The 26,575-nt window shown below is 42.2% G+C and overlaps 1 protein-coding gene across 8 annotated transcripts; it reads right to left on the bottom strand.

Annotated features, from left to right (window-relative positions):
- Positions 1 to 11,844: 11,844 nt before the first annotated feature.
- On the bottom strand, positions 11,845 to 26,558 carry PDCD10 (programmed cell death 10). Of its 8 annotated transcripts, none has more exons than XM_015637698.2 (8): positions 26,359 to 26,558; positions 19,899 to 20,113; positions 19,258 to 19,311; positions 17,831 to 17,948; positions 17,049 to 17,175; positions 16,634 to 16,712; positions 16,234 to 16,316; positions 11,845 to 14,660 (listed from the first exon to the last, which is right to left on the bottom strand). In XM_015637698.2, the coding sequence occupies exons 2-8, from the start codon at positions 19,992 to 19,994 to the stop codon at positions 14,579 to 14,581; spliced, it is 639 nt and encodes a 212-aa protein (XP_015493184.1). In that variant the 5' UTR covers positions 19,995 to 20,113; positions 26,359 to 26,558; the 3' UTR covers positions 11,845 to 14,578. The 8 variants fall into 8 exon arrangements, with proteins under 8 accessions (XP_015493184.1, XP_015493186.1, XP_015493191.1 ...); XM_015637700.3 differs by having other exon boundaries at positions 26,491 to 26,515; XM_015637705.3 differs by having other exon boundaries at positions 19,899 to 20,105; positions 26,359 to 26,470.
- Between the last annotated feature and the right edge of the window lie 17 nt (positions 26,559 to 26,575).

Genomic DNA, 26,575 nt, shown 5'->3' with positions numbered 1-26,575 from the left:
GGAGTCCAGGGACACCAACAGCCCGAGGTGTGGGGACTGCTCTGCTTCAGAAGGGACCCAGTGGGGGAAACACTGCCCTGCCATGTAGGACACAGCTTCTGGAGCTGGGATAAAGAGAGGATGTCTGGGAACCACCACTTCAAACCATTCCTGGTTAACACCTCTCCCATTTCATGATAAATACAGCTCTGGAGGGATTTCTCCTCAATATGCCTATGCAAACCTAGTACCAATGTTCACAAACACACTTCTTATTCTCCCACAAGTGCACAGCTGTTCTCTGCATGATCACGACAGGTTCAAAATGCACAACTTTCCCCTTAAAACCCAAGTGCCTTTGTGATTTTTGCTCTGCAGCCTGTACAGAAAGACAGATAAGGAAGGGTTGAAGCCTGACTGTTGCTCTAGGACTCAAATCTGCAAGGCTGTAAGAGGCATTTATGAGAAGTGGTGTTTCATGAGCTTGGTAATTTGCAGTTTGTTACAAAGACAAATTTGTTTCTGACTAAATTGTATTGTAAGTCAGGCTCCTCAGGGAACATCTGACTAAAAGGTGATGTTAAAGTAATTTCCATAACATCAAACTATGAGACAAATTATAAACTTCATGGAGGAGAAAAGTGGGGGAAAGGAGCAGGAGCTGAGATGGAACGAATTTCTTCATGGTAGTGCTCAGAATGGGGAGAGCTCAGATAATGCTGTGAAAACTGCAGTGCTAAAAGTGCTTGGAAACAAGCACAGCCTTGGGTTTTCAGCTGTTTCACAGTCAGTGACTCCATCCTTGAAGGCATTTTTCAAACCATCCAGACACCCTGCAGAGCCTTCCCCAAGGAGGAGAGTCCTGGCAGGGACAGCAGCTCAGCCACTGCTCGGGAATTTCCCTGGACCCCAAAGCCTTCCCAAGGTAAACCAGGCACAGAGCAAATCCCACTGCTCAGCACAGGACTGCATCTGCAAGGGCTCCAGCAGCCACAAGTGGGGTGCAGTGGGATGTTCTGAGGGGAAGGAGCAGTGATCCATTGCTCTCCAGGACAGCCAGATGTCATCCAGGAGAGCACAGCGGCCAGAGCAGCTCAGACCTGACACCGAGAGCTGACTGAGAATCCCAGGATGGTTTGGGTTGGAAGGGACATTAAAGATCACCCAGTGTCACCCCTGCCATGGGCAAGGACATCTTCCACTGTCCCAGGCTGCTCCCAGCCCCAATATCCAGCCTGGCCTTGGGCACTGCCAGGGATCCAGGGACAGCCCCAGCTGCTCTGGGAACCTGTGCCAGAGCTTTACACCCTCCCAGCCAGGAATTCCATCCCAATATCCCATCCAGCCCTGCCCTCTGGCACTGGGAGCCATTCCCTGTGTCCTGTCCCTCCATCCCTTGTCCCCTGTCCCTCTCCAGCTCTCCTGGAGCTCCTTCAGGCCCTGGAAGGGGCTCTGAGCTCTCTCTGATCCCTTCTCCTCTCCTGGTGAGCACCCCCAGCTCTCCCAGCTCCAGAGCAGAGGGGCTCCAGCTCCAGGAGCATCTCTGTGGTCTCCTCTGGACTCATTTCTGCAGCTCCAGGTCTCTCTGGTGTTGGATCCCAGGGCTGGAGGCAGCAGGGCAGAGGGGCAGAGTCCCCTCCCTCACCTGCTGCTTTGGGCTTGGAGAGGGAAAACAGAACTTGTCAACCTTGGAATTTCCAATCAGGGCATTTATCAAGGCAGTGCAGCACAGAGATCCCATCCTATTAACAGTCCTCACCTGGCAGATTTTTGCATTTAAATATTTTAATATCACTGCTGTGATTGTTTTCCTTAATGAGGCAGAGGATCTTTCTTCCAGGAGCCTGAAAGACCTCAGTGTGCCCAGCTTGTGACAAACAAGGGGGTGACAGAGTGTGGGAGGCATTGAGGGTGGCCAACACCAACAGAAAAAACCCTGTTGAGTGTAGTACAATGATTATAAATGTAAGGAATGGCATGCAGCAAGGATGAGGGCAATTTATCCTGAATATTAGAAACAGCTCAAACACTGAGACTGAATTCATGTTCTGTGTGCCAGGGGAAAGGACTAAATGACATGAGAGACTTCCTTTTCCTCCTGTAATTCCCATCACCTCATGATTCAGTGATAAATTCCCTTCCTACCTCTGCATTTCATTCAGGTCATGCACAGACACAGCACCAGGACAAACCTCCAATGCCACTGAAGCCTCTGATGCTGTGAGCAACAAAATACAGAGTCCTCCCCAAAAGTTAATAATCTCTCACTTTGCTCCAACATCAATTGGATATTTTCTTGCTGTTTGGTAATTTCTGTTTTCTTCTTACAGTTCCCACTGGATAGTTGAAGCACTGACAGGCTGCTCTAATAAGAATTGCACACCTAAATTATTCAGAGCCAATTTATATTTATATATATATAACTGTACCAGTACTGGACTTTTACCTGACTACATTTTCCCCACACCCTTTATTACCCAAAAATATAAATAAATGCCATCACAGCCTCCCTCAGCCTAGGAAAGATTTACCAAAAAACCTCAATGTTTACAAATAGCACAAAAAAAAAGACAAAAAAATAATTACAGTTTGTCTGTAATTCTTCTTCTGCTGTTCACAAAGCGAAAATTGCATTTACCAAGGAGCCAAGCCAGCTTCACTGGGAGCTGCACCCATGCCATCAGTTTTTAAAGACCCTAAAATTAAATTAAAATGTATAAAAAATCTTCAAGGTGAATCAGGAATTTTCTTCTACTAGAGATATAGTAATTCAGATTTAAAGAAATAAAAAACAATGCCTAAAATTTAATTGTTTTTTTTTAAAAAGGAAAAAACTTCTTTTGCAAATGTTAGCTAAGTCATCCTGATTTTTGATAATTTTCTCCCCATGTACACACTTCTGTTTTTCTAGTTAACCACAAGCTTTGATCCATTTTTAGAGCTAGATGCAATCTGTCCAAAGTGACATTTTTTATTCCAGAAGAATTTTGTGCTGAAGAAGCTCACTCAGCTCTGCTTCAATTGATCCCTACATTATATCAGTGCTCCCCCAGGTCCCAGCCCCCTTCCAAGCAATTCACAATTTACAAGACCTCTGTAGGGGGATGAGGGGAATTTCTGCTGCCTTACAGCACCATGTGAGTTTATTTAGTTTATTTTACCCAGTGCTGAAGCATTTCTCCACCTGGCCCCCCAGCCCTGGCTCCTGCAGCCGAATCTGTCACTCAGAAAGTGAGAAAAGCCCAGGCATCCCCCCTGCCACACACACACCCCTGTAAAATAAATAAAAAGAAATTGCAGCAGCCAAGGAGAGCTGGAGCAGGCCCCAAGCAGGGCCCAGCTGAGACATTTGATGGGCACAGAGGAAATGTTTGCAGCAGCTCAGAGCCTCCAAACCTCCTCCCTTCCGTGGGGATAAGCCCCAGGTATTTATAGACTTGATCTCATTTCCTGTCCTGGGCGAGTTACACAAGGTTTCCCAAGGACTCACGTGCCAACCTAAGGCCATTTGGGCTCTTTTTCCCTGTCAGGTGTCCAGCAGAGCACAGAATTCCTCCTGGAGAAGGAGGATTTCCCTGTGTCAGGAGTGAACACAGCTGTGGGCACCACAGCTCACTCTGACAAACATCCGCTCCTGGCCCCAGCAATTCTCTTTTTTGCTACCCCAAATATTGAAGGAGAGATTCATAATCTCTCTTCTGGCCTTGAATAGATTTTGAACGAGCCAAAGACTTAATCTCTCATCACACAAAGATTAATCAATGCCCTTGATCTCCTTAGCAGCACTTCTCTGGTTCCAGTCACGACAATCCCATTGGGCAGTCCCTGAACCACACATCCACTTTTCCAGCTCATCTTTCCACTGCCCCTCAGAGCCAGGAAATCCTTCCCTGACTCTGCTGGGGATCATTCATCTGCTCTGTTTCAGAAGAAAACCACGGGAAGCTTTCTCACAGCTCTCACACCAGTGACCACAACTGTTCCTGGATCAATACATCCCTGAGATGTTCTGTGTGTACCCAACCAGCCATGGACAAAAATCAGCCACTTTTCCAGCATGGGACTCTCAAAGTCTCATCTTGAGGTGCACCATGGTCAGGCTGCTGTGTTATTTAGGAGTGCCTGTAGTAAAAGGTACAGTAACTGTTAATTATTACAGATTAGGGCAATGATTTGCCAAGACAGGCACCACAGTTTCATTTTTTATATTCAATAAACACAGCATTTGAGCCTTGCTTGGGCAAACCCAAACAAGCTGGCACATTGCAAGCAGAGGGTGCCCAGAGGTTGTGGATTCCCATCCCTGGCAGTGCCCAAGGCCAGGCTGGACAGGGTTTGGAGGGTTTGGAGCAGCCTGGGACAGCAGGAGGGGTCCCTGAAATGGCAGGGGGAGCTCTGGGTGGGCTTTGAGATCCCTCCCAACCCAAACCATCCTGGGATTCTCTGATTCTCTGTTTAACCCCAAACACAGGACAGGCCCAAACTTCTTAAGTCTAAACATCAGCAATGCTTAACATAGCATTTTCTTTTATTCCTTCTGTCACCACCTCTTTCTCTCACTTCCCCATTTGGCCATTCCCCGCTTCTTTGGTCAACTCATCTCAATTACAAAATGTAATTTTCAAAATAATTTGTCCAGCAGAATCGCTGCCACCTCCTTCAAACAGCCTGGGAAGCAAAATCTGTGCTGTGCTAACAGAGCCAATTTGTCCTGCTCTCAGGCAGGGATCAGGAAGAGCTGGAATATTTGGCCAGACCACAGCTGGAGGTCAGAGGTCAGTGTGTTCCCCCTCACCACCACACATCAAAGGATTTTTTTAAAATTATGAATTTTATTAAATGAGATACTAAAGTTTCTATTACTTTTGAATCATTTTTCTGTGACATTCTGTCCTAACAGTCACTGAAATCAAACAAGAGAACTTTTCCCCCTCACAAAGGCAGCTTGGTCCATAAAGACAGAATTCAATAATTTAGACAAAATAAACCTGGTTTCTACTTACATTATTCCAGTGTTTTGGGGCAAAACTCTTTCTGTTTTGAACTCCCAGCTCTTTCACCCCTAATCTGTCTCATATCTCTGCACAAAATTAAGCATGACATGACCCCACTCTGAAATGAAAACTTTCAGTATTACAATAAATAATCCTGTGCTTCTGGAATAAATTTGAAATTATTCCTCCTAGGAATATTTTTTCATAAAGATTCCAGCTTCTACTGTAGCCTTGAAATAAATAAAAAAAAGATGCTAAAGTATGTTGTTGAAACACCTGATCTTTAGGAAAAACCCACAAAGCTCAGAAATTCTATCTATGAGGTAAATAAAACTTATTTAACCATATAGAGAGTGTGGGTAAGACACTTTCATGGGTTTCCATTCCTTTCTCTGGCAAAAGGGAGAGAAAACTACAGCTGCCACTGCTCTGCCCAGGACAGGAAGGAGCAGTTTAAGGTACCTGAAGAAAACATTCAGCAGACAGATGAGTGAAACAGTTAAAATTTTCACCTTCCACACAACCATTTTCTACAAATTATGACTATTTTCCTCCAGTATTTGCTTCTCAGATTTTCTCCTGGCAATATAATCCATGCAGAAAATTATCTGAGCTCTTTAGCTAAAAAGAGACTTATTTATTTCATCTCAATTCTGAAATATTTACAGGATACCATCTAATTTTGGAGTGTTCCCACACTGGAAGTGATTTGCCTTTGCTCACATTAAATGTTCCTCATTCCAAACACTGCAAAGCACTCTAAAATGTGATGTTCCCTGCCTGCAAAGCTTTCCTTTGTGCTTGGGAAATGTCAAAGATGATGATGATGATGAGAAATAATAATAATAATAATAATAATAATAATAATAATAATAATAATAATAATAATAATAATAATAATAATAATAATAATAGCATTAACAATAACATAATAATAATAATATTTATTATTATTTTATTATTATTACAACAGTGTAGCTGAGATCAGGGCCTTGCTGAGTGCAGTCCTTAAATGAGGAGCAGGGAGGTTGAGGCACAGAAAATCCAGCAGGTGAAGTTTGGGATGTTGGAACCACGTTCCTGAATGGGACAAGGCCATCTTCATCCCCTGCCAGTGGGGGATGTGAAAAGGGCTGGGTTTTTATCTCTGAAGTGCCACACTCATAAACACTGGAGCACAGAGAATGGGTTTTTCACAATAAGGTGATCCATGAGGAAAGGGAAATGAATCCTCTCCAAAACTGCAAATTACAAAATGATTTTTTTAATCTTTTTTTTGACACAGAGTTGCCTTTTGAGGGATGTTCTACACATTGGGAAGGGGTGAATACAGTGCTGGAAAAACCAAGATACAGCTCCAGGCTGAACTCCTTCCTAGGAAGGAATTTTTGTGGGGAAGCAAGAGCAGCAGTTCCATCCCCAGCAGAGCCAGAGCAGATTTCCCCCCACACCAACCTCTCCTCCAGGAGCAGCCTCCATCCCTGCCACAGCTGGAAACCTCTCAATGCCAACAGCAGCAGCTCTCAGGAATGATGTTCCAGTGCCACACTTGCTCTAAGGAAAACTTCAAACCTTGTTTTAGTACTTAATTACATCGTTTCCAACACTGTCCTTCTAGTTTTGGTGCTCCATTCTCCATGGAGTGAGTTCTAGTGTCCAGTTTTAAGTTATTTCACTGAGATAAATCAATCTAAAAGCAGCTTTTTACCATGGAGACTGAAAAAGAATTGTAGGTGTGTTATGTGTGAGGGATGTAGGTTGAGTGTTGGCTTTTCCAGCTCTAATAGCTCAGGGATAAAATTCATACAGAATGAAATGATCTCTCTGCTTTCTGCTGCTACAGAAATTTGGGGGATGCAGAATCTTTTACAACTGTAAAAGGGGAGAATTCAGCCAAGCAGTGACAGTCCTGCAGGGAGAAGGGCAGCAATATCACCCCAACAACAGGAACCTTATGTAATATATATAAACCCCAAATTTCTTATCCAGCTTCCACTGTGGTGAGTGACCCTGCACTTCTGAATTAATATGGAAACATCTTGAGACATTATATAAAGGTTTAACTAATTTGTAATCATTATCCACTGGCCCCCTACCAAAAAAAAAACCAAACAAAACCACAAGACTAACACTCACCACTTGGGAGAATTTTCAGAGGTCAAGAAAATAAATGTTAAGTCCATGTTTTTCATTAATTTCTACCACATAATTCTCCTCCAAATGGGTTTTGGAAAGGGAGAAGTAACAAGTCTTGCCTGCAAGGCACACAGGCAGCAGGAGGTACAGGCTTTGAATTGGCTTTTAAGAAGTCAGAAAACCCACAAAGCTGCCAGCTGGTAAAATTTAGTTCCAGGTCCTCAATTCAGAGAGACAGACAATCCAGAGATGAACAGAAGCAACAGCAGTTTGCAGCTGAACCGTTCCTAGCAAAATCCATTTACTTCAGGCATTTTTGATGATGAACTTTTCCACTTGCTGCTGAAGTTGGGCTCAAAGGACAGTGACTGATAGCTTGGGGAAGAGCTGAAATTGGAGCTGGAGGTCTGAGCACAGAACACAGCCCAGTGGCTGCTGTGGTGGAAATAAATGTGTGTGGAGGTGTTCCTGTGCAAACAGCCCCATCCATCCTCAGCAGCCTCAAGGGGTTGGAAATAAACACTAAGTCTGGGCTGGAAGTTCTCCCCTGAGCTAAGGCTGAGGGCAGAGCTGGGGCATTCTCCAGCACACCTGCCCCAAAAACAGTGACCCCAGAGCTTTACTAAGGGACTCATTTGCAGCCTGTAGAAATAAAGGATGATTTTCTACCAAATTCATTAAATAAACTGCCAGGAAAGGTTTTTTGCACCTGATCCTTCCCTACCACTTATTACAGCCCACATAATGTGGAGGAGGATGTGGATGCTGCTTGTTTTGGCCCAAAAATGGGGTAAGCAAAGCAACACCAGCTCACCCTGGGGGCTTTTGCTTTCCTCCCTCACCAGAGACAGCACAAGGACACCAGGAATGTCCCCTGGGCTCCACATCCTTGTGCAGCAAGCCCTGGAACAAGGTTACACATCACACTGACACCTCAGGAAAGGAGAATTGGCCAAGGGGCAGCTTTGATCCTTAATTCCTGCAGCGTGCCAGCCCTGCTGTTTAATTCCTGACAGACATGAGTTCCACAGGTGCCCTCACACCTCAGCTCCATTTTCCTCATGCATTACTCTGCTCATGCAAGTTGCTGCCTTCTATTGGCAAGGAATTACAGAACCATTATTGCATGTTCATGAGAAAAAGCTCCAGATAGAAAGAGGTCAACAGGTTGAGCTTCACTTACTTTGGCACCGTCAGCAGCTGGTATTGCTCGTTTTTTGTGACAAAAAAAAGTCTCTCCTTATGCTGGAAAGGAAAAAAAAAAACCCATACTTTGCTCTTATGTCTTGGAAATGCAGACATTTGGTTTTGAAAAGAACAGCTCAGTTCTCATTCAAATAAAAAATACTGACTTGCACAAGACCTTACTGTTAATCATTTGCTTTGGGTTTTATATTTAAAGTCATGTAAAAAAGGCAGGTAAAACTCAGCTGCAATTGAGTTTTCTTTGCCCCTTACACTTTGTAATTTTTACTGAATAGAAATAAGGTGGGAATTTTTTTTTCCCATTACTTGCAGCAACCGTGGCTCTTTGTGGGGCTTCAGAGTGCATTAAATTTGTATCTGACAAGACTCTACCCGAGCTCCCTAAATACTGGGGCTGGGCTAAAGGGTCCCAGGGGAATTTCACTCAGATATGGCTGCTGCAGAGATAGTCCAGATCCAGAGGACTGAGTGGAGCCCCCATCCCTGGAGGTGTCCAAGGAGGGGCTGGAGGTGGCACTCAGTGCTCTGGGCTGCTGGGGACCAGTCAAAGATTGAGTCCAATCTTGGAGTTCTTTCCCAACATCTGTGATTCTGAGAGGTTTTCCCCTTAACCTTCACAGGCAATATTTATTATCCTTACTGCATTACAGCCTTGAAAGGAATTTCTGCTCTCCCATTCCAAACCACTTAAGAAAATTCTGTTTGTCACTCATTAAGCAGCTGTAGAGAACCACAAGAAATTATTAATACCACACGGCTGTGCAAACAGCAGGGAAAAAATGGTTACCACATTTTCCTCAACAAAATCCTTCCAATTAACATTTTAGTTAGGAAATTCACTCACCATGAAAGCATCTGCATTTTCTTAAAGATTGTAACTCAGTCTTTTAATTTTTCTCACAGCATTTTTCACTGTGGCTCTATTGGAGATACCCAGCAGCAAGAAGGGAGACTAAGTGAATTATACTTTTAGCTCATACTTTATTCTCTTTACTTTAAAACTTCAGGAACTCAGGCATCCATTTCACCCATCATTTATCCTTGGAGACTAAGACAGCTTCAGGGAAAAAAGCAATTACCTACTATGAAAAGTCTAGGAGTTACAATTATGAAATAATAAAATGTCAAAGACATGTCTAATTTAGATATAGGGTTTTATATTTTTTAGCTCAGTGAAATGGTACAAAATATTCTCTGAAATTTTTCTGTCCATCAGGTGGGATCACTCCTTTGACTGTGATACCAAATGCAAATTCACAAGTGCTTATACAGCAGATCTGAGTGTGCATTAGAAATCAGCCATTGAAAATCTATTTTGCTTACCTTGTCACCAATAATGGAATTACAGCACTAAAAAACACTTTTCCTTCTTGGATACACTAAGTAGAACACTTCTGTCCCCTGAGTGAGAAGAACTCAACTTCCCTTTAGTGTCTTCCTCTCAGTGCTTGAAGTGTCACTGACAGTCCCCACAAAAACCACCCAACCTCCCCCCATGGCCACCTCTGGTTAATTTGCTCAGCAAAGGAATCCTCATGATTTATAAATAATATAATAGCAAGAAACAAATTCCAAAGGAGCAGCAAGTGTAACCAAACTTTTCACTGAAGTTGCCTGAGCAAAGCCATCTTTACTCAATGACACAACGTTCTCTGGGATGGTCAACTCCTGACCTGCAAATTCTGGCTGCTGTGCTGCCAGGGAAAGCCCTTCTCATCTCTGCATGGTGACAGCAGCACTGCAAGGTGGCAGGGAGAGGGAAGAGATAAAACCCTTTATTATATAATCACAGACTCTGATAGTGCCAAGGTGTGGCAGTGCAGCCCAAATTCACAGCCTTGCACCCCAAGTGCTGCTGAGCTCCACTCCTGACCCTGATATGAACATTGAAGCCATGAACTTGCCCAAATCTGGCAAAAATACTTGTGATGCCCTGCTAGACTGGGGAAGAGATCCCAGGTGACACCAGGGAGTCAATCCTGGAGCTGTCCCCTGCACTGCATTGATGTGACAACGCTGCCTCAGCCCCTCCTGCTCCCCGAGCTGTCCCAGCAGCCAGGCCTGGATGGGGCAAGGGGGACAAGGAGCAAAATCACAAGTCAGGGGGGAATGCTCAGGCAGTCCAGCAAGCAAACCCAGGGGAAAACATCCTGCACTGTCTCAGACATCAAGGTCTGTGGGGCACGAGAGGGACAGAGAAGCCAAGGGACATCTCCAGGTGAGCCAAACCCTCCTCCTCTGTTGGAGACACCAGCACCAAAGAGTTTTGTAGCAAAATTCAAGCTTATGTTACAGCATCAGGAAAAAATTGTTTTGTCTGAGCCTCAAAAGAGCAAACTTAGCACTGCCCAAAACCTTGTTCTGTTTAGATGTCCCAACCCTTGTGCATCTACAAAAGTGGAGCCCATGGTGGTACAAAATTCATCCCAGGACTAAGTGAAGATGAGGGAAAAAGAACAGTTGGTTGTGGCCAAGGTTAGTGAATTGTTCATCATAAATTAAATTTATGCAGCGTGTTAAATTTCAATATTTGAAGGGTTTTTTTTCTTCTTTCAGACTGTTCTAAAATGACATCTAACAAGAGGAATGAGGACAAAGAAACTGGCTTTAAAATGGAGCTGGGCAGTTTCAGGGCCAACATTCTACAGCACCTTTTAACTCCTGTAAGAGAAACCAAAGGACCCAGGAGCATCTTTTCAGTCCTGTTTTTCAGCACTGGGCCATGGCTCTGCTCCTGAACCACACTCCCCACTGTTCTCTTTCAAAAGCAACATCTGCCCAGATGTGTACAAGGAAAAGAGTAAAAAATGACAAAGTGCAGCAATGCCCAGGATGATTATGCACAGCTCAGGGAGTTCCCACAGCTCCCAGCACAAACTGCCTGTGCTGCTTCCCCAGAAGGTGAATCCTGGGGGAGGATGAGCCAGGCTGAGCACAGCAAAGCAAGATTCTCAGGCAGAACCACCAGGGCCTCCTCCAAAGGCAAGGGATAATCACTGCTGTGCCCAATCCAGTCATTACTCTTGCACATTACTCCAGTCTGAAGGGGAAATCAAATAAATGTAGCAATCTAAAGCTTAGATTTGGGGCAAGTTGGTCTTGACAACCTTCTTCCCCACCCAAAGGAGAGAGGCAGAGCCTCTGTAAAATGGAGAGATAACACCTGCAGAACAAACAAGGCTTCCCTGCACATGCAGTGTGAGATCTGAAAAGCACATTAAGAAGGAGCACTTTGGTGGCAATCTAGATAAGATCATGAGATAATGTTTAATCCAGGCTGGTGCTATCTGCTCCTGCTGGCAGGAGACAAGGAAGGTCTGACACCAAGACACTGGCAGATTTCATACTCACCACTTCTGTCAGCTCAACATAAAGCTTGCTCTGAGCTGGGCACCTCTCACAGACTTGGACACAAATCTGTGGCTCAGTATTAAAGCTTCCAGCCACAAACAAGCCAGCCTAAGCTTTTCTTCACTTCTTTCTAGGCTGAGGAAAATCAAAACAAGTGATTAAGACGGTTCTTTGCTTCATTAACAAATATACAAAGTTTTATTTTGTTTATTAGATTGGTTTTCTGTATGTTAACATTATCATAGCAGTTATAACCCACATTCACAGCAGAAATTTTCTAAGAGCATTTTGCAACACTAACTGCTGTATCAGAAATCCTTAAGAGAAACTTATCTTTTAGCTACTCAGGTAACTTGAATAATAAAGTGCAAAACCACAATAAAATTTGACAGACATATGTCCCAGCTCATATTCAGTGGAAAAGAAAGGTTTATAAGACCACTAGATATGGATTCACTGCACACAACAGAAGAGTGTGACCTGAAGACACAAATTTTCAAGTTTTCCCATTACCAGACATTGATTACAATGAATAATTTTCCATTACTTTTAAGGGTAACACATAGAAATCACAATGAGGTTATAAATAAAACAGAACACATTGGCCAGACAACCTGAAGCTTAGCCCTGTATTTGGGACCTTTTACCCAATAAAGGTTTTGGGAAGAACTGATGAACAGGAACAGGTCATTTCTTGATGAAATAGCCTCTGATTTGACAAGGAATCAACTGGCAGGACATGACACAGCAGCTTGTTTGGAACACAAGTCATAAATGGATTTTTTATATGTATTTTTTACCACCCATAGACATAAATATGGTCTCATTCAACTAATGATTGCCAGCATTAATTACTGTCCTGCTCAATCCAAGGAAACAGAGAAATCTCAGAATATTATGGGAATCAAGTCCAATTCATAAAACATCACCCAATCTTTTGTGCTCCTCTCTCTCTACAGCCACTGCTGCAGCCTCTCCAGTACCAAACACTCTTTCCAAGACAGATGAAGTTATCACAAACTCCAGGGGCCTTTCCCTTCCTTCTCCTTCACTCATGGATCTCCATGAAGCCCTTTGGAGCTATGACTGAAGCATCATCCACAGGGACACGACTCAACCCTTCTGCTTACAGAATGCAAAGATGCAAATTAAATATCACTCTAATTTCGTCAGCTAACATTGCTGTTCTTCTACCACTTGCCAGAAAATGACAGTTCAGCAGGCCAAGCTTTAAGAAACACCAGAAAGTTTGAACTATAAATCGATTCTGCATCCCTTTACTAAGCTCACTTTGCTAAGGACAAAAGACACCACTGCCAGAACAGAGAACAGCAAGCTTTAAGGACCACGTCCTGCTTATAGCTCTATGTGTAACCAAAAATTGCACAACATACATTCCCAAAGAACTCATTTTTACACAATACTCTCCTTCACATTGCTCTATTTCACTACAGTCAGTGCTCTCATCGAGGAAACAATTCCATGCACAAACAGACAGCAGAACATCCAGTGCTATTTGGGAGGCTGCAGATTGCATTTCCCCCCTTTTTGATCCTTTCAGATCAGCAAATGTGAGGGCCCAGCTGTTGTACCTGGGATAAGGCACTTGCCCCAGATGAGCAGTACAGCACCAGGCCAGCGTGCCAGACAACCTGGAGGGACCTTTTCTTCACCCTTCAGAGCCAAACAAACAATAGTTCTGTAGCAATTGTGCTCTTTCAGACTGGACTGCTCCTCCTGCAACAGCTTGTGCAGCTGCAGAAGCTGCTTCACATTCTTCCCTAAACTTCCTAGTAATGGCCACAGATTTTGCAAACTTCCAGAGGTTTATTCTATTTCCAAATCAGCTCGAGGTGCACTTCCAAGGGATTCGTCAGAACTCGTGAAACATCACCAGGAAATCACAGAGAAAATTTCCACCTGTCCAGCAGCAGCTTTTAACCATCTACACAGCCAAGTTTTGTCAGTCGAGGTCTCACATGATTTCAATTCCCTGAAAAAACAAAGTTGCCTTATGGCATGCATAGTAAAGATATCACTAGTGCTACCTGGAAGAGTTCTAGCTCCAATCCTCCTCCCTCCCAAAGGGGACAAATCCAAACCCCCTTTTCTGAATAGTTTAAATTCAATCTTTGCTGCATATACTTCAAATAAACCTGCGCTCCAAACCTTGGAATAGCCTCGGAGTAAAAATCCTGTTAACTCACCACTAACAGAAGACTAAGAAAGAAGTGAGATCTAATTTCTATCAAAAACAAAAGCACATCTCACTTCTGGGTTTATTTATTACTTTCTCAAAGACATTTTAATATAATTATTCTGATATTCTGGTCTGGATAACAGCCAAAATCTCAGTTTTAAGGAAAACCCCTCATTTTACATTGATTTGAACTCCCGGTAGCTTTAAGCACCCAAATAATTTTAATTATTTTTTTTTTCTATTGAATGAATGTTCTGCAGTTCTAGAAAGATGAGTTATGCACTTTTGTTCACATACAAAAAGACAGTCTAACAGATGTAAACTATTTATTGAATATTTGCCACCAATATTGTTAAATACATAATCTTGCAGTTTTCCGCTTTCAAGTTAAAATGTCAGAAACAGAACACCAAATATTTACAATTCTTGTAAGGAATGTTACATAATGACACATTAAGGCGTAAATTCTTTTGGCTTATAATTCTGAAAAGAATGATAATAGCAAAAAGTGATGCAAAATCTTTCTTGTGAGATTATGATTAAGCTACAATGTTTTACAAAAATATGGTGTAAGATGGCAATAATCCCATTCAAAATCCTGCATTAGGCCCCTCGAGAGGGGCTGATAATTTATACAGTCAAAACTTTAAAATTTACATATAAAGGTACCCTATCCACCATTGAAAAGTACAACTCTCAACATATACAGTTTTCAGGCCACAGTTTTGAAGGTCTGGAGTATCAAGTTGGTTTGATGAATTAGTCGGTTGGCACTTATGAACACATTTATTGCCCTGTGGAAAGAGAAGAACATTGCTTCAGACACTTCTAGAAACACAGCATTGGAGAAACCCAGCATCACAGGCATCCAGGCTTTGAGAACTGCAAGCACAGGGATGTTCCACCCTGTGCTGACCTACCTGCAGCTCCCTGCTGGCAGCCAGCCAGCCTCATTTGCATAGCTAATCCCAGAAAGGCTGTGTTGATTTGGCAGGAATTGAAAAAGATTTTGGCTCTCTATCATCACTGACATCTCAATCCTTTCGTTCTGGGATTCAGATAACCAAGGGAAAAATGTGGAGCAGATGACTGGGGCTTGGAACCAGATGATCTTTAAGGTCACAGCCATTTTCTCACTCTGTGATTGTTAAACACCTTTCAAAGCTGAGCTCTTCACCCCACCAGGAATTCCAGAATTGGCAGTTCTTCCCTCAAGGAATACAGAACGTGCACATGTGTGACAGCAACACACTATTTTAGTTACCTTTCTGCTAAGAAAGGTGTGGGGTCACAGAATTTTTCAGCTCAGTAATGACGTCTGAGCATGGCTTGGGTTTGGTGCTGCTGCTTTCTGGGGGGAGCAGGGATCTCACTCCATCTGCAGCTCACACAGGATGGAATTCCTCCTGGCTTCCCAAGGATAGGAAACACAGGCCTCATGGAATTTCTTACACTACTGTGCAAATAATTAACACACTTTGAGCTTAAGCCCACAACACTCAGTACTTCTGTCCAGGAATCACAGCTACTGAAACCTACATATCTCATTTTGGTACCAAATTTAGCCTCCATTTCAGGAAAAGGAGAAAAAAACAAGAATGCTTTGATGGGAGCAGGATTGTACTCCCAGCTGGTCTCAAGACTTTTCTCTCCTTTTGTAATGCACCATCTCCTGGGTGCTTTCAGCCTTTGCCAAGCTCAACAAGAGCGACATCAAAGTTGGTTCCATCTTTAAAACAGAAACTTTGGCACTGTCAGAATCTGAGAGGGACCCACTCATCCTCCAAAAGAATCACTACAGTGAATTATACAGGAATAGTGACCTCACAACCCAAGGTGAAGACCTGGAAAAAGACTTCAGTTTGAAGGCTAAAATGTTCAGTTAGAAAAAGATTCAGCTGAATCATTCCAGGTACTGCAGAGCACTGTGAGGGTCTATAAAGAAAGGCCAATAAAAATGTAAATCAAAGAGAACCCTGCACAGATGTTTTGTATTTGCAAATGATACTTCAAATAGGTAAATTACTTTTCTCAATAAAAAAAATCCATAATTTCTTTGTCCTTGTATATGCACTGAGAAAAACCACACAGGGCCAGGAAATTTAACTTCTCCTATTTTCAAATTCAAAACTAACACATGGGTGTTACATGGTGGCATATTCAACAAATTTCCCTTTCCTCAATGGCATTTCAAAAGAAACAGCATTTTAAAGCAGCCATAGTAATGAGAGGACATAGGTAAGGAAATAATTAGGCAACTCCTAAAAAAGGCAGCTTACACCCCAAAGCTTGTCTGATTTTCCTGCTAGTCAAAACAAAAACCTTTCATTATGTTATGTGAAAACAACAGGACAAAAGCATACTTACTTTCCATCTTTAAAATAGGTTTTCAGAGTATCACTGAAACTTTTGGAGTATTTTACAAACTCTTTCTTTTGGTGCTCAAGTGCCTACAAAAACAAAAACACCAGGAAAAAAGACTTAGCTCACATATTTCTTGGTACAGTTTCTGAGAACCTTGAGGTTAAACTGATCAGGAAATTAATTAATATTACCTCAGGAATAAAAACTTTTGGTTTTTTTACTTTAGAAGAAACAAAGAGAAATAATTTTTTTCTCTAGAACTCCTGAGAGACCCATCATACAACCATTTTGTTGTTAAAGCATGGTGTCATTGACCAGCTAAACTCTCCTACTCATCCTTTGATCCAGAGGATGCCTCCTCTTTTGCTATCAGAAATAGTGGATGCAGAGCTGGTGCACGTACCCGCCGGTTCTGGTACTGGTATTTCTTGAAGACATTATTTACTGTGTCAAGAAGCTCCTTTATTGCACTTGCAATGTCCCTGTTGGGCAAGAAAAAGAGAATTTGAATATCCTTAGGAGATCCCATGAAATACTGGAATTTAATCCCTTTCTGGCAGTCAGGTATTTCTTAGGGCAGTCTCTAGAGAGGAGGTGTCAGACATGATGTAGGAGACCAAGGGCAGAGAGCCACAGCAGCGTCCTGGGAATCCAGCCTTGGAACCACCAAGTTTGGTCAAGTAACAGCCTCATCATTTCTAAGTGGGATTGGACTCTCTTGCAATGGGAACAGTGCTGCTACATCTACTGAATTTCAACATTCAGGCCTAAATACAGGAAGTTTGACCTCTCCATCTGCAGCAAAATCAAATACTTACTTGATTGTCTGAAGAAACCTCACTCTGTCATTGATCTCATCTGGAATCTTGCTAAGAATCTGCTTAAGTGCTCGTGCCTTTTCATTAAGATCTTGGAATTCAGGTTCAGGTCTTTCAATCATATACTCTGGCAAAAAGAACATATTCAAAACCAGCATTAGTTTGTCCTCAGGTCTGTAGTGACAGCTAAAAACACGACACAAAATGCACCAGGACTGCCAGGGTGAATTTGAAGGTGAGCAGCACAGAAACAGCCGTGAGCAGAGAGCTGCAGTGAATAACCCCTGTGTGAATCAGGACAGTGCAACAATCACCTTTATTACTGCATGGTGGAAAAAGAGCCCATCTTACTTTATTTCAGACATTAAAGTCATCAAATTCAGTATTAAAATAACTTAAAGCCTGCAGTATATTCTCCTTCTGTGACAGTGTAACTGCTGCTTTTAATTTGAAGCAGGGGGAAAAAAAGAGGATGTTATAGTCTATATTTGGCTTTTCCTGGTTAGCATTGCAAAAGGTGAACTATGCACCCATAAAAACATAGCTCTAAACATTCATTCTCTTTCTTTCCTTCTCTTATTAGTCAAGCATGGTTTTCAGGGAGATTTAATTTCTCCAGTACTGGCATTCAAAAATAAAAATTTTCTTCTACCATGCTGAAAAAATTCCACTAAGAAACAAATAATCTCTTCTGAAAAAAAAAAAAAAAAGAAACAGAGAATTGCATGTTCCTAGTTAACAGTGCAATTAAAAATATAGTTATTCAACATAGGATTTATTACCTTCTACATCATCAGCTGCCATACGCAGAAGAGACTCTGTGAAATTCACATCCACACTTTTTTTCTCCAGAATTTTCATGATGATGTCCTGTGTAAGACCTGGATTTTCTTTTTCAGCCTGTATAGAAGAGAAATGTTATTTTCTTAAGTATGCAGGACCTGGACATTGCAAGCACAAACATTTTCATGTAAGTTGCTTCAGATACTGCAGGACTTTGCTGGGAACTTTGAAAGCCTAATGGCTTTAGACCAGTAGATTACATTAAAAACATTTTTCCACTACAAAATTAATTTTTCTTGGATTACATCACTGATTTTGTACAAGTAACTTTTCCAATAAGCCCTTGTACTCATTTTAATTTGAGTAAGAAAGGTTTTAATAAATGTCTTTATCCTGTTATATTTTCATAAACACCAAGTTTTGAGACAAAGATATTGTATCCCCTGGAATTGAATTCACTCCAACACAGGTGCTACTCCCCCACCTTCCCCATGACATTTATAAATGTGCCTCTCATGAGTCACATCATATGCTCAGACATCATCTGGGAATTGCTCTTTCAGAAAAAACCCAGGTTTTGATTGATGATATATCTAAGTACAGAGCTGGACTGACACTGGAGCTGCTCACATCACCTGTGCTGCTACCAAAATCCTGCTCTGAGTGGAAGAAAAATGAGCCTGGTGGGTTTTTTAGCTGGCACTACCATTTTTTACCAATATCTCAGTTTAACATTACTTGCATCCAGCTTAGCTCCTTACCACTCATTGTGAACACACATAAAGCCAACCCACACTTGTAGGAAATCAGTTTAAGACTTGAGACCATCAAAGTACATTTAGATTTAAGTGCAGGAAGAGGGAAGTATCCCAGAGCTGCACAGTTCAGATATGTCATGCCTGACATTATTTTGTTTCAATATTTCAAAAGATCACCACTTCAATAAAATGTAAAGGAATATCTGTATTTTCACTCTTTAGGAATACAATGGCAAAGTCAGAAGAAGCGTTTTTTTCCATTTACTGCTGGATTTCTACACAAACACTCAACTTCATCCACAAAAGAAATCCCATTACTATTCACTTTGTAAACCAATTTCAAAGTCTGCTACGTGCCTATTGCTCATGAACACCTATTCTACAAATCCTGTGGGTTTATTATTTATTCACTGACTGCTCCCTCATTTAAGCTTTTGTTCTATATGGACGAGAGTCTGTTTAAAATTGCTCACTCAGTTTTCTACTCATGACATCTGCAGACATCTCAAGCTTCCAGTTCATGCAATTGTCCACTTTATTTTTAGACTACTGGATCAAGGATGAAGTCTTAGATAAAAAGACAAGGAAACAAGAGAGCTGACCTTTCAGCTTCATCATACACAGCTTACTTTTGAAACAACCATTTTTCAATGCAAGTTAATTCTCACCTTAATAAATGCTGCTCTCAGTGTCTGAGCTGCAGACAGATTTACTCTTTCTAGCTGCAATAAAAGTTTAGAATTAGTTATTAACATTCTGTTGTTATCAGAACAAAACAAGTCAAATCACACCTTGCCCTATAAAGCAAAATGGAAAGGGGGCTTGACAGAAGCTTTCAAATTGCTGGTCTGACTTCAGAGATCCTTTAATCACAAAGGAAAGAGTTCCCCCCTCAAATGAAAACAAAAATCACTGGATGTATTTTGTAGCACAAGTCCAACAGAAGATTTTGAAAAAACCTTGGTAATCTCTGATATTCAGAGAAAAACAAATATCTTATTAAATTACAACCATTAGGAGTAAAATTAAAATGCATCAAGCTGTTCACAGGTTTGACTGTGTACTATTTCCTGCCACAGAATACCAGAGCTGCATTTTTGTGAAAATCCTCTGTTAAAGAGAAAAGCTCAGGACCAAGACAATCAGCAACCTTTAATGAGCATGAAACTGTTCATGGCAAAAAGGTGAAAGAACACAGAGAGAGATGTGTTAGACAAAGCTTTCCTAAGATGGACAACATGCTACTGTGGCCACATTTCCCCAAATAAAGGGGATTGATTATTGCATTCCAAGGCAGACTGGAGCTCACCTCATTAAAGACAGGGTACATGACAGCATAGAGAGGCATGGAAACCATAGAAGTGGTCTCTGCTTCATTCTTCATCTCTTCCATTGTCATCCTCATTCAAAGAGCCACTTCTCAAGGAAAACACTATAGAAGCAAAAAACTCCTCATTCACTGGAATGTCTCTTCTTTTTCCTCGTTGTGCAAGAATACTTGAAGAACTTGGAAAATCTGTTGTCCTTAGGGTGTGTGAGAAAAGAGAAAGCAAACACAAATTACAAATGCTCGTGAGGGACAGGTTCTAAACATGACAAGGCACAGATCAATGTGAGTTTTACTGCCAGAAACCAGGGATTTCTTATTACAGGAGTCTAGTAAACAGGGAATGACCACTTGGTGTAACTTCAAAACCCTAACTGCAATCTATTAAGTGAGTATTTTAAAGAAAAGGTGCTACCACAAGTGTTTTTCCCCTTTAAGTTCTTATGGAATCAATTCTCCTGAAAGCAGAGATTTTATGTGATATTTACAAAAATCTTACCACCACTCATACACAGCAGCATAAGGTTCCTGACAACTCCCATCCAGAAAAAGCTTCCACTACACATGCTGCAACCCCAAACCTCATCCAGCTGCATTGTGACTATTAAAACTACCTATATATACTCCTTATTTTTGCACATGCATCAAGCTGTGATTCTGCTGGAGATTGGTGCCTACTTTCCACCCATCTGAATGTGAACACTACATCTTTGGTTTTATATAAGCTGAAGTCATGTTTCCACTCAGGGTGTGTCACCAGCTATGTTAACTCAATGGAAAATTATTGTTCCAGTAACTGAACCTCTGTTTTGGAAGTTCTCCACCCAGCCCAGCTCATCGTACCCAACATGGAAGGATCATTGCTCAGACCCAGAAATTATGTGGAAAAGAAAAAAGGTCACCTTACAGTTGATAAAAACCCCTTGTTCCAGCCTGCTGTATTTTCTATTAATCAGATTCTTTTAAAATATTTTATATGACATAATTGAGTTTAGAGATCTGAAGTCCAAGTCAAAAATAAAGATAAAAAGAAAGATATTAAGGGTTTTAACTTTTAGATTTGCTTGAAGTATTTAATGCACCAGAGGAAGGATTTTTCCTCCTAGCAAGCTCCAGACACCAGGTATTTGCATGTCTCTGTAATTTACTGACATTTTAGTAAGAAGTGAAAAGAGTGAAATGATAAGAAACAGCAGAAACTACTCCAGCAATCAATATCACTCCCTGGGAGTATGAACAGGTTAAGAACATGCCAAGACATTTCTTCAAGCCATATTCTCCATTATGCTCTGCACTGGCTGAAGATCTCCAGGCTGTTTAAATAGAAGAACAGGTATTTTTTGTCCAGAGCAGATATATATATATAATTGTTTAGCCATAATTATACAAGTGAAATTTGTTACTGATTACAGTGAGCACAGAGAAGAAACTGGATGATTACAAATACTGTGCATCTCTCATCTGAGCTTGTGAACAGTAAAAGCTGCAGAAAAATTAAACATGACTACAGTAAAAACTTTATACAAATCTTCTAACATGGACTGCTTATTGCAAAACCTCACTTTCTCTTGCTGTTCCAACCTCCAAGTGCCACAGATGAGCTGATTCCTCCAGCCCCAGAAAAGGATTCCTGAGACTTTGGAAAGGGGTCTGGATGGATGAAATACTGCAATAATCAGGGGTCTCACAAATTTATCACCCACCCCTGGTATTTTACAGCTGTCAAGAACATGGAAGAACACAAGTGAATATGCATCATTCCTCAAAATGTTGAGTGTTTTCCCAAGTTCTTGTTTCAGTTACATAAATTCATGCAAGGTCTGCTCACATGGGGGGAGGGAACTTGTCTGAACAAGTTTTCACTCCCTACTGCAGGTACAAGCTGTCCCATTTATTATCCATGTGCATTCCCTGCTGGATGGAGATCTGTTTGTTTTGCTGTTGAATTCCTCCTTTCTGGAAGTTCAGTAAATATCCACTCACACACCTGACAAGCACCACCTGTATTCACTGATTAATTAATAGCAAGTTTTCATCTGTATTCTCAGAGTAAGTTTTTTAAAATAGTTAAATCAGGTCACTGAACATTGTTCTACTCCCCAAAAGATTTTTATCACAGGAAGAAGGGCAAAAAAGGACAAAATTGCCATTAGATATAATTACTTTGTTTTTATGGGTTGGCAGTATCCACACACACACAAAAGGAAATACTAAGTGAAATGATGGATTTTTATGATGATGAAAACCTATTACACTGTGAGCTACCATGAAGAACTCATTTTCTACTGAAGAACCATAAGCTATTGTTACTAATCCATGGTACAGTAAAACCCTCATATAAAAACAATTATACATTATCTATTACCCCTTTTCCAGACACTGACACTCTTTAAAAAAAAAAAATAAAATACAACACTTGGATTAACACAGAGGATACCAATTTTGCAATTGAAAAGGTGGGTTTATATATTCATGCACACAAGAAATATTTTAAGAGCATGAATGCTTTCATTGCCAAGGTATGAAAAGAAATATATTCAATTTATCACACTGCTTGTTCATTATTTCATTATTCAGAAATCTTCCTGTTTTCCAGAAGATACACTAGTGCATCACAGTGTCATGAAGTACCTGACTGCTACAATTCTCAAACTATTTATCTTTACAGTTAGGAATCAACTTCACACCTTTTGGATGAAACTTATTCACTTCAATCTTTGCTAGTGTTAAATAGAAAGAATAATTATCTTCACAAAAACTCAGTGCTCACTGTGCTACTGAAAGTCAATTTGTAACAGCTGCACTAAACCACATCCAAATATCCTTGAAGAAGGTCTCAATCCTGATTAGGGACCAAATCCTCAGGAAAACGGAAGTTTCTGTTCTATTTATTAGTGGACTATCAGCAAGTCCACTAACCTTCAAAATGGCCTGACTCAAGCTGAAGTTTAATGCACATTATCACACAGCAAGGAGGAGCTTTCAGCATTTCTTTTAGGATGTGATCAAAAGCAGCTCTGCACAGCTGCCAGACTCCATGACAGTGTCTTGTAACAGCTTAACTTCAGTTCCTCCAATCTCAAAAGAGCCTTTTCTTTGAGAGGAGTTTACCCTAGTTTCATCTGTCATCTGTTTTTTTTTTTCTCACAAAAAGGTGGAATACGACTCCATGAGAAGGTGATTTACTAGGACAGCACAGTGGAGTGGTAGAGTTGAGAAAATCCTGGAAAACTGTAAGATGTACAAAAGGTGTTACTCTGCTGGCAAACTTGTTAATTGGTCTGAGAGGGCAGATGAGGAGAAGGCAGCAGGACACTGCCAAATACTAAACCAAGCGTGAGCCTGATCTTCCTTTTAGTTACAGTGAGCCCACAGATCCCAATCCTTGGATCTGCAATGAGAATCCTGGGAGAGAATGTCCAGAATGATACAGGGAATTTAAAGAGAAGCTAGATTTGTCAAGTGTGCTAAAAACACCAGTTAATATAACCCTGACTACTCAGTTCTCAGCCATCAAACACATCAGGCTGTATTCCAAGAGATGCACTAACATGGAATACGTGCTTTCACTGTCAGGATAAATCTTACACGCTAACCTTTACATCTCAGCACTAAAATATGATCCCAGCCAGCCAGCAAACAGGAGAGAGCTGGTGTATTTTACATGAGGAATAGATCCAGAAAGGTTCTTGGACAGAGCTATTCCCCCATAGCCACCCAATGACATTTTAAATCATTTAACTGAACTTTAGCAGAAAAAAACCCCAAAAACCCAATCCCTGCCAAAAAGGGTGAAGAGCACAAACCACCACACTTCCCAAATGTACAACCACCATTATCAGTGTCTAAGGTGACAATTTGCTCTCTCTAATGTGTTTCATTTACTGACAGACTTTTGGTCATACACTTAAATCAAGCAGAACTGCAGAGCTGCTAAATAAGAACACAACCATCACCATGTAACTACAGCAGGCAGGATCTTCCCAAATCCACACCTGCTCCTAGGCCAGGCTGAAGATGAGTGAGGTTTCCATCAAAGGAAGGTGTTTGTGTAACACAACCTTCTGAAGCAGTGCTTAAAGCAAAGAAAGCAGACTCTCATGATTTCAACTTTTCAAGTTTTAAACCAACAGAAACACTTGGTATCAATTGGCAGAGTTTCAGCTCTGTTAGCAGCAGATCTACCTCTGCACTGATGTTGTCTCTATTCCCCTCTCCAGGCTCCATCCACCCTAGATCTGGTAAGTGCTTAGACATTAATATTCTTTTTTAGAAAAGTACTACAGAGGAACAAGGCCCAAGGCAATGATTACAAATATTATTATTTTAATGGCTGGCTTCTAGCAAAAATCACAGCTCCACTCCTGCTAGAGAAGACTACCTTACTGCCAAGAGGTTCTGCTCCACTTTTTGCAGTGAGGATTCAAGAAGACGTTTCACCCTTAAGCTGATCTGAGATCCCTGAGTTACCAGAAAAACTCATTCAAATCCAAGGCCAATGTGCATGGGAGAAGGGAGTGTAGGTAACTTACTATTGCTGTTATAAAATTTATGGAAGTAAAAAGAATTGCAGAATACACTCTTTTAACTATATACACACCCCACACCTGTCTTGGTGACTTTGTTTCTGTCATTAATGGTCACTTGAATTAAACAAAAACCCCTAATCCACACATATTTATTTTGTTTTTTATCAGATGTTACTTTACCTGCCACTCCATTTTAATTATCCATTGCAATTATTTCCCACTGTATAACTTAGATTATTTGATATAAAGCTTCAAAGCTTTGTGTTTCAGATACAGAATACTTTCCTTCTTTTTAAAATGGAGTCTGGGTGGATTCACTGGGATAAGCATACAGATCAAGCATTAGGATACCAATCTGTATTTTAAAATCAGCAATGATAACAAGAGACTTAAAAGGCAGCCTACTGAACTGATTCCATATTCTACTGATTCTTACATTAAACAGTTTCACTGAAGAGCTAATAAAAGGAATGTCACCAGCAAATAGCACTGAAGTTTTAAAAGTGTCTTCAAATGCCTCTCACTAGAACAGAAATACAGTTTTCAAACATCTCCACACACGTGTAACAGTCACCCCCAGTGAAATTCACTCTGGCAAAGCAGAACTGCTTATGCATTTGATTACTGTAAGAGCACTTCTATGACTAATTCAGAAATGACACAGACCTGTGATAAATCCAAGATGTCTATTTTTAGAACCGTATCAACTTAAAAAACAAAAACCAAGCCTAGCCTGAAGTCAGGCATATAATTAGTCCGTGTTCTTTTGCTGGACTTCAAAATGGAAGTGATTTAATCTGTCCTAATACACTCAGTCTGTGTCTCACATGAGACCCTACAGCCTGTGCTCCAGTTCCACCAGTCAGCAGCACCAAAACTGTTATACAGCATAAGTGAAACAGGTCATGAATGTCAGAATAAATAACCACAACAACATATCCCCGCTCCTCTTTGGGAATGTGAAAGTGAAGCCATTACTTTATCAAACACGCACAGGTATGACACAGCTCCAAAGGGACAAAAATACTTTCCAACCTGTCAATAAATACCAGAGAAGAATTAGTTCCTCTGATAACAGGAACAGCACAAGGTTTCAGCCACGCAGTATGTGTGAGCTACAGAAAAACACCAACCCAACTCACCAGTTCAGTGAGCAACTTAATGGGACACCCCAGCGCAGAACACCTCCCCTGACTGCTCAGTCCCTAAGGGGGCACAGCCCGGGGGAGAAGGAATCACAGAATCAATCAGGTTGGAAAAGACCTCCAAGATCGAGTCCAACCTTTGAACAAACACCGCCTTGTCAAGCAGAACATAGCACAGAATGCCACGTCCAGCCTCTCCCTAAACACCTCCAGGAACGGTGACTCCACCACCTCCCAGGGCTGCCCATTCCGATGCCTAATCACCCCTCCTGTGAATAATTTCTCCCTAATGTTCAAGCTACACCTCCCCCGGCGCAAGAAGGGGGAAGAAGCCGAGGTGCCCTTTCTCCCTGCCCGCCGCAGCCACCTGACAGTGCTCCGCTCCGAGAGGACGAGCTAAAAATAATACACACAAAAATAAAACACATCCGGGCCTGCGCCTGCCGGGCCCGGGCCGAGGGAACCAGCACCAGGCCGGGAACCCCGGAGCGGGGCCAGGCCCCAAGCCCCGCGGCCGCGGGAAGGGCGGGGAGAAGGACAAGCCCTCGGCGGCGCCTCAGGGCCGGAGGAAAGAGGTCACCGCCCGACCGGGAGGGGAAAGGACACCCCGCGCACCTTCCCCGCACGCCGAGGCCGCCCTCAGCCGCTTCCTCAGCCCGGCCGCGGCGCCGGGGGCGGCTCGACCGCCCTTCTCGCAGCCCCGGAGGGCGCGGCGGGCCCCGCGTCCAGCCCGCGGAGAGCCGGGCAGGGCAGGGCTCGGCACCTCACCTGCCCCAGCCCGCCGAGCCCCCGCTGCTCCCGAGGGGCTTCGCCGCCGCGCCGGAAGCGCCCGCGAGGAGCAGGAGGAGCAGGAGGAGGAGGAGGAGGAGGAGGAGGAAGATCCGTGGTGTTACCACACACCAGGCGTTGTCCGGAACCGCGCGCGGGGCCCTGGGGCTCGTAGTCCGCCCTCCGCGACCACAAGCCCCACAATGCCGAGCGGAGC

This window comes from Parus major, chromosome 9 (genome assembly GCF_001522545.3).
Source record: "Parus major isolate Abel chromosome 9, Parus_major1.1, whole genome shotgun sequence".
In the NCBI taxonomy this organism is placed as follows: Eukaryota; Metazoa; Chordata; class Aves; order Passeriformes; family Paridae; genus Parus; species Parus major.
The sequence above is the reverse complement of the archived record's forward strand: the minus strand, read 5'-3'. Positions and strand labels throughout refer to the sequence as shown.

Bases quoted from the DNA above. Each gene is read 5' to 3' on its own strand.
- PDCD10 (XM_015637698.2), bottom strand. From the start codon at position 19,994: ATGAGGATGACAATGGAAGAGATGAAGAATGAAGCAGAGACCACTTCT. The intron at 16,317-16,633 runs GTACGTGCACCA...TTGTTTTTGTAG, and splicing joins ACCAGTACCAGAACCGGCGG to GCACTTGAGCACCAAAAGAA. The intron at 14,661-16,233 runs GTAAGTATGCTT...CTCTTTCCACAG, and splicing joins ACCTATTTTAAAGATGGAAA to GGCAATAAATGTGTTCATAA.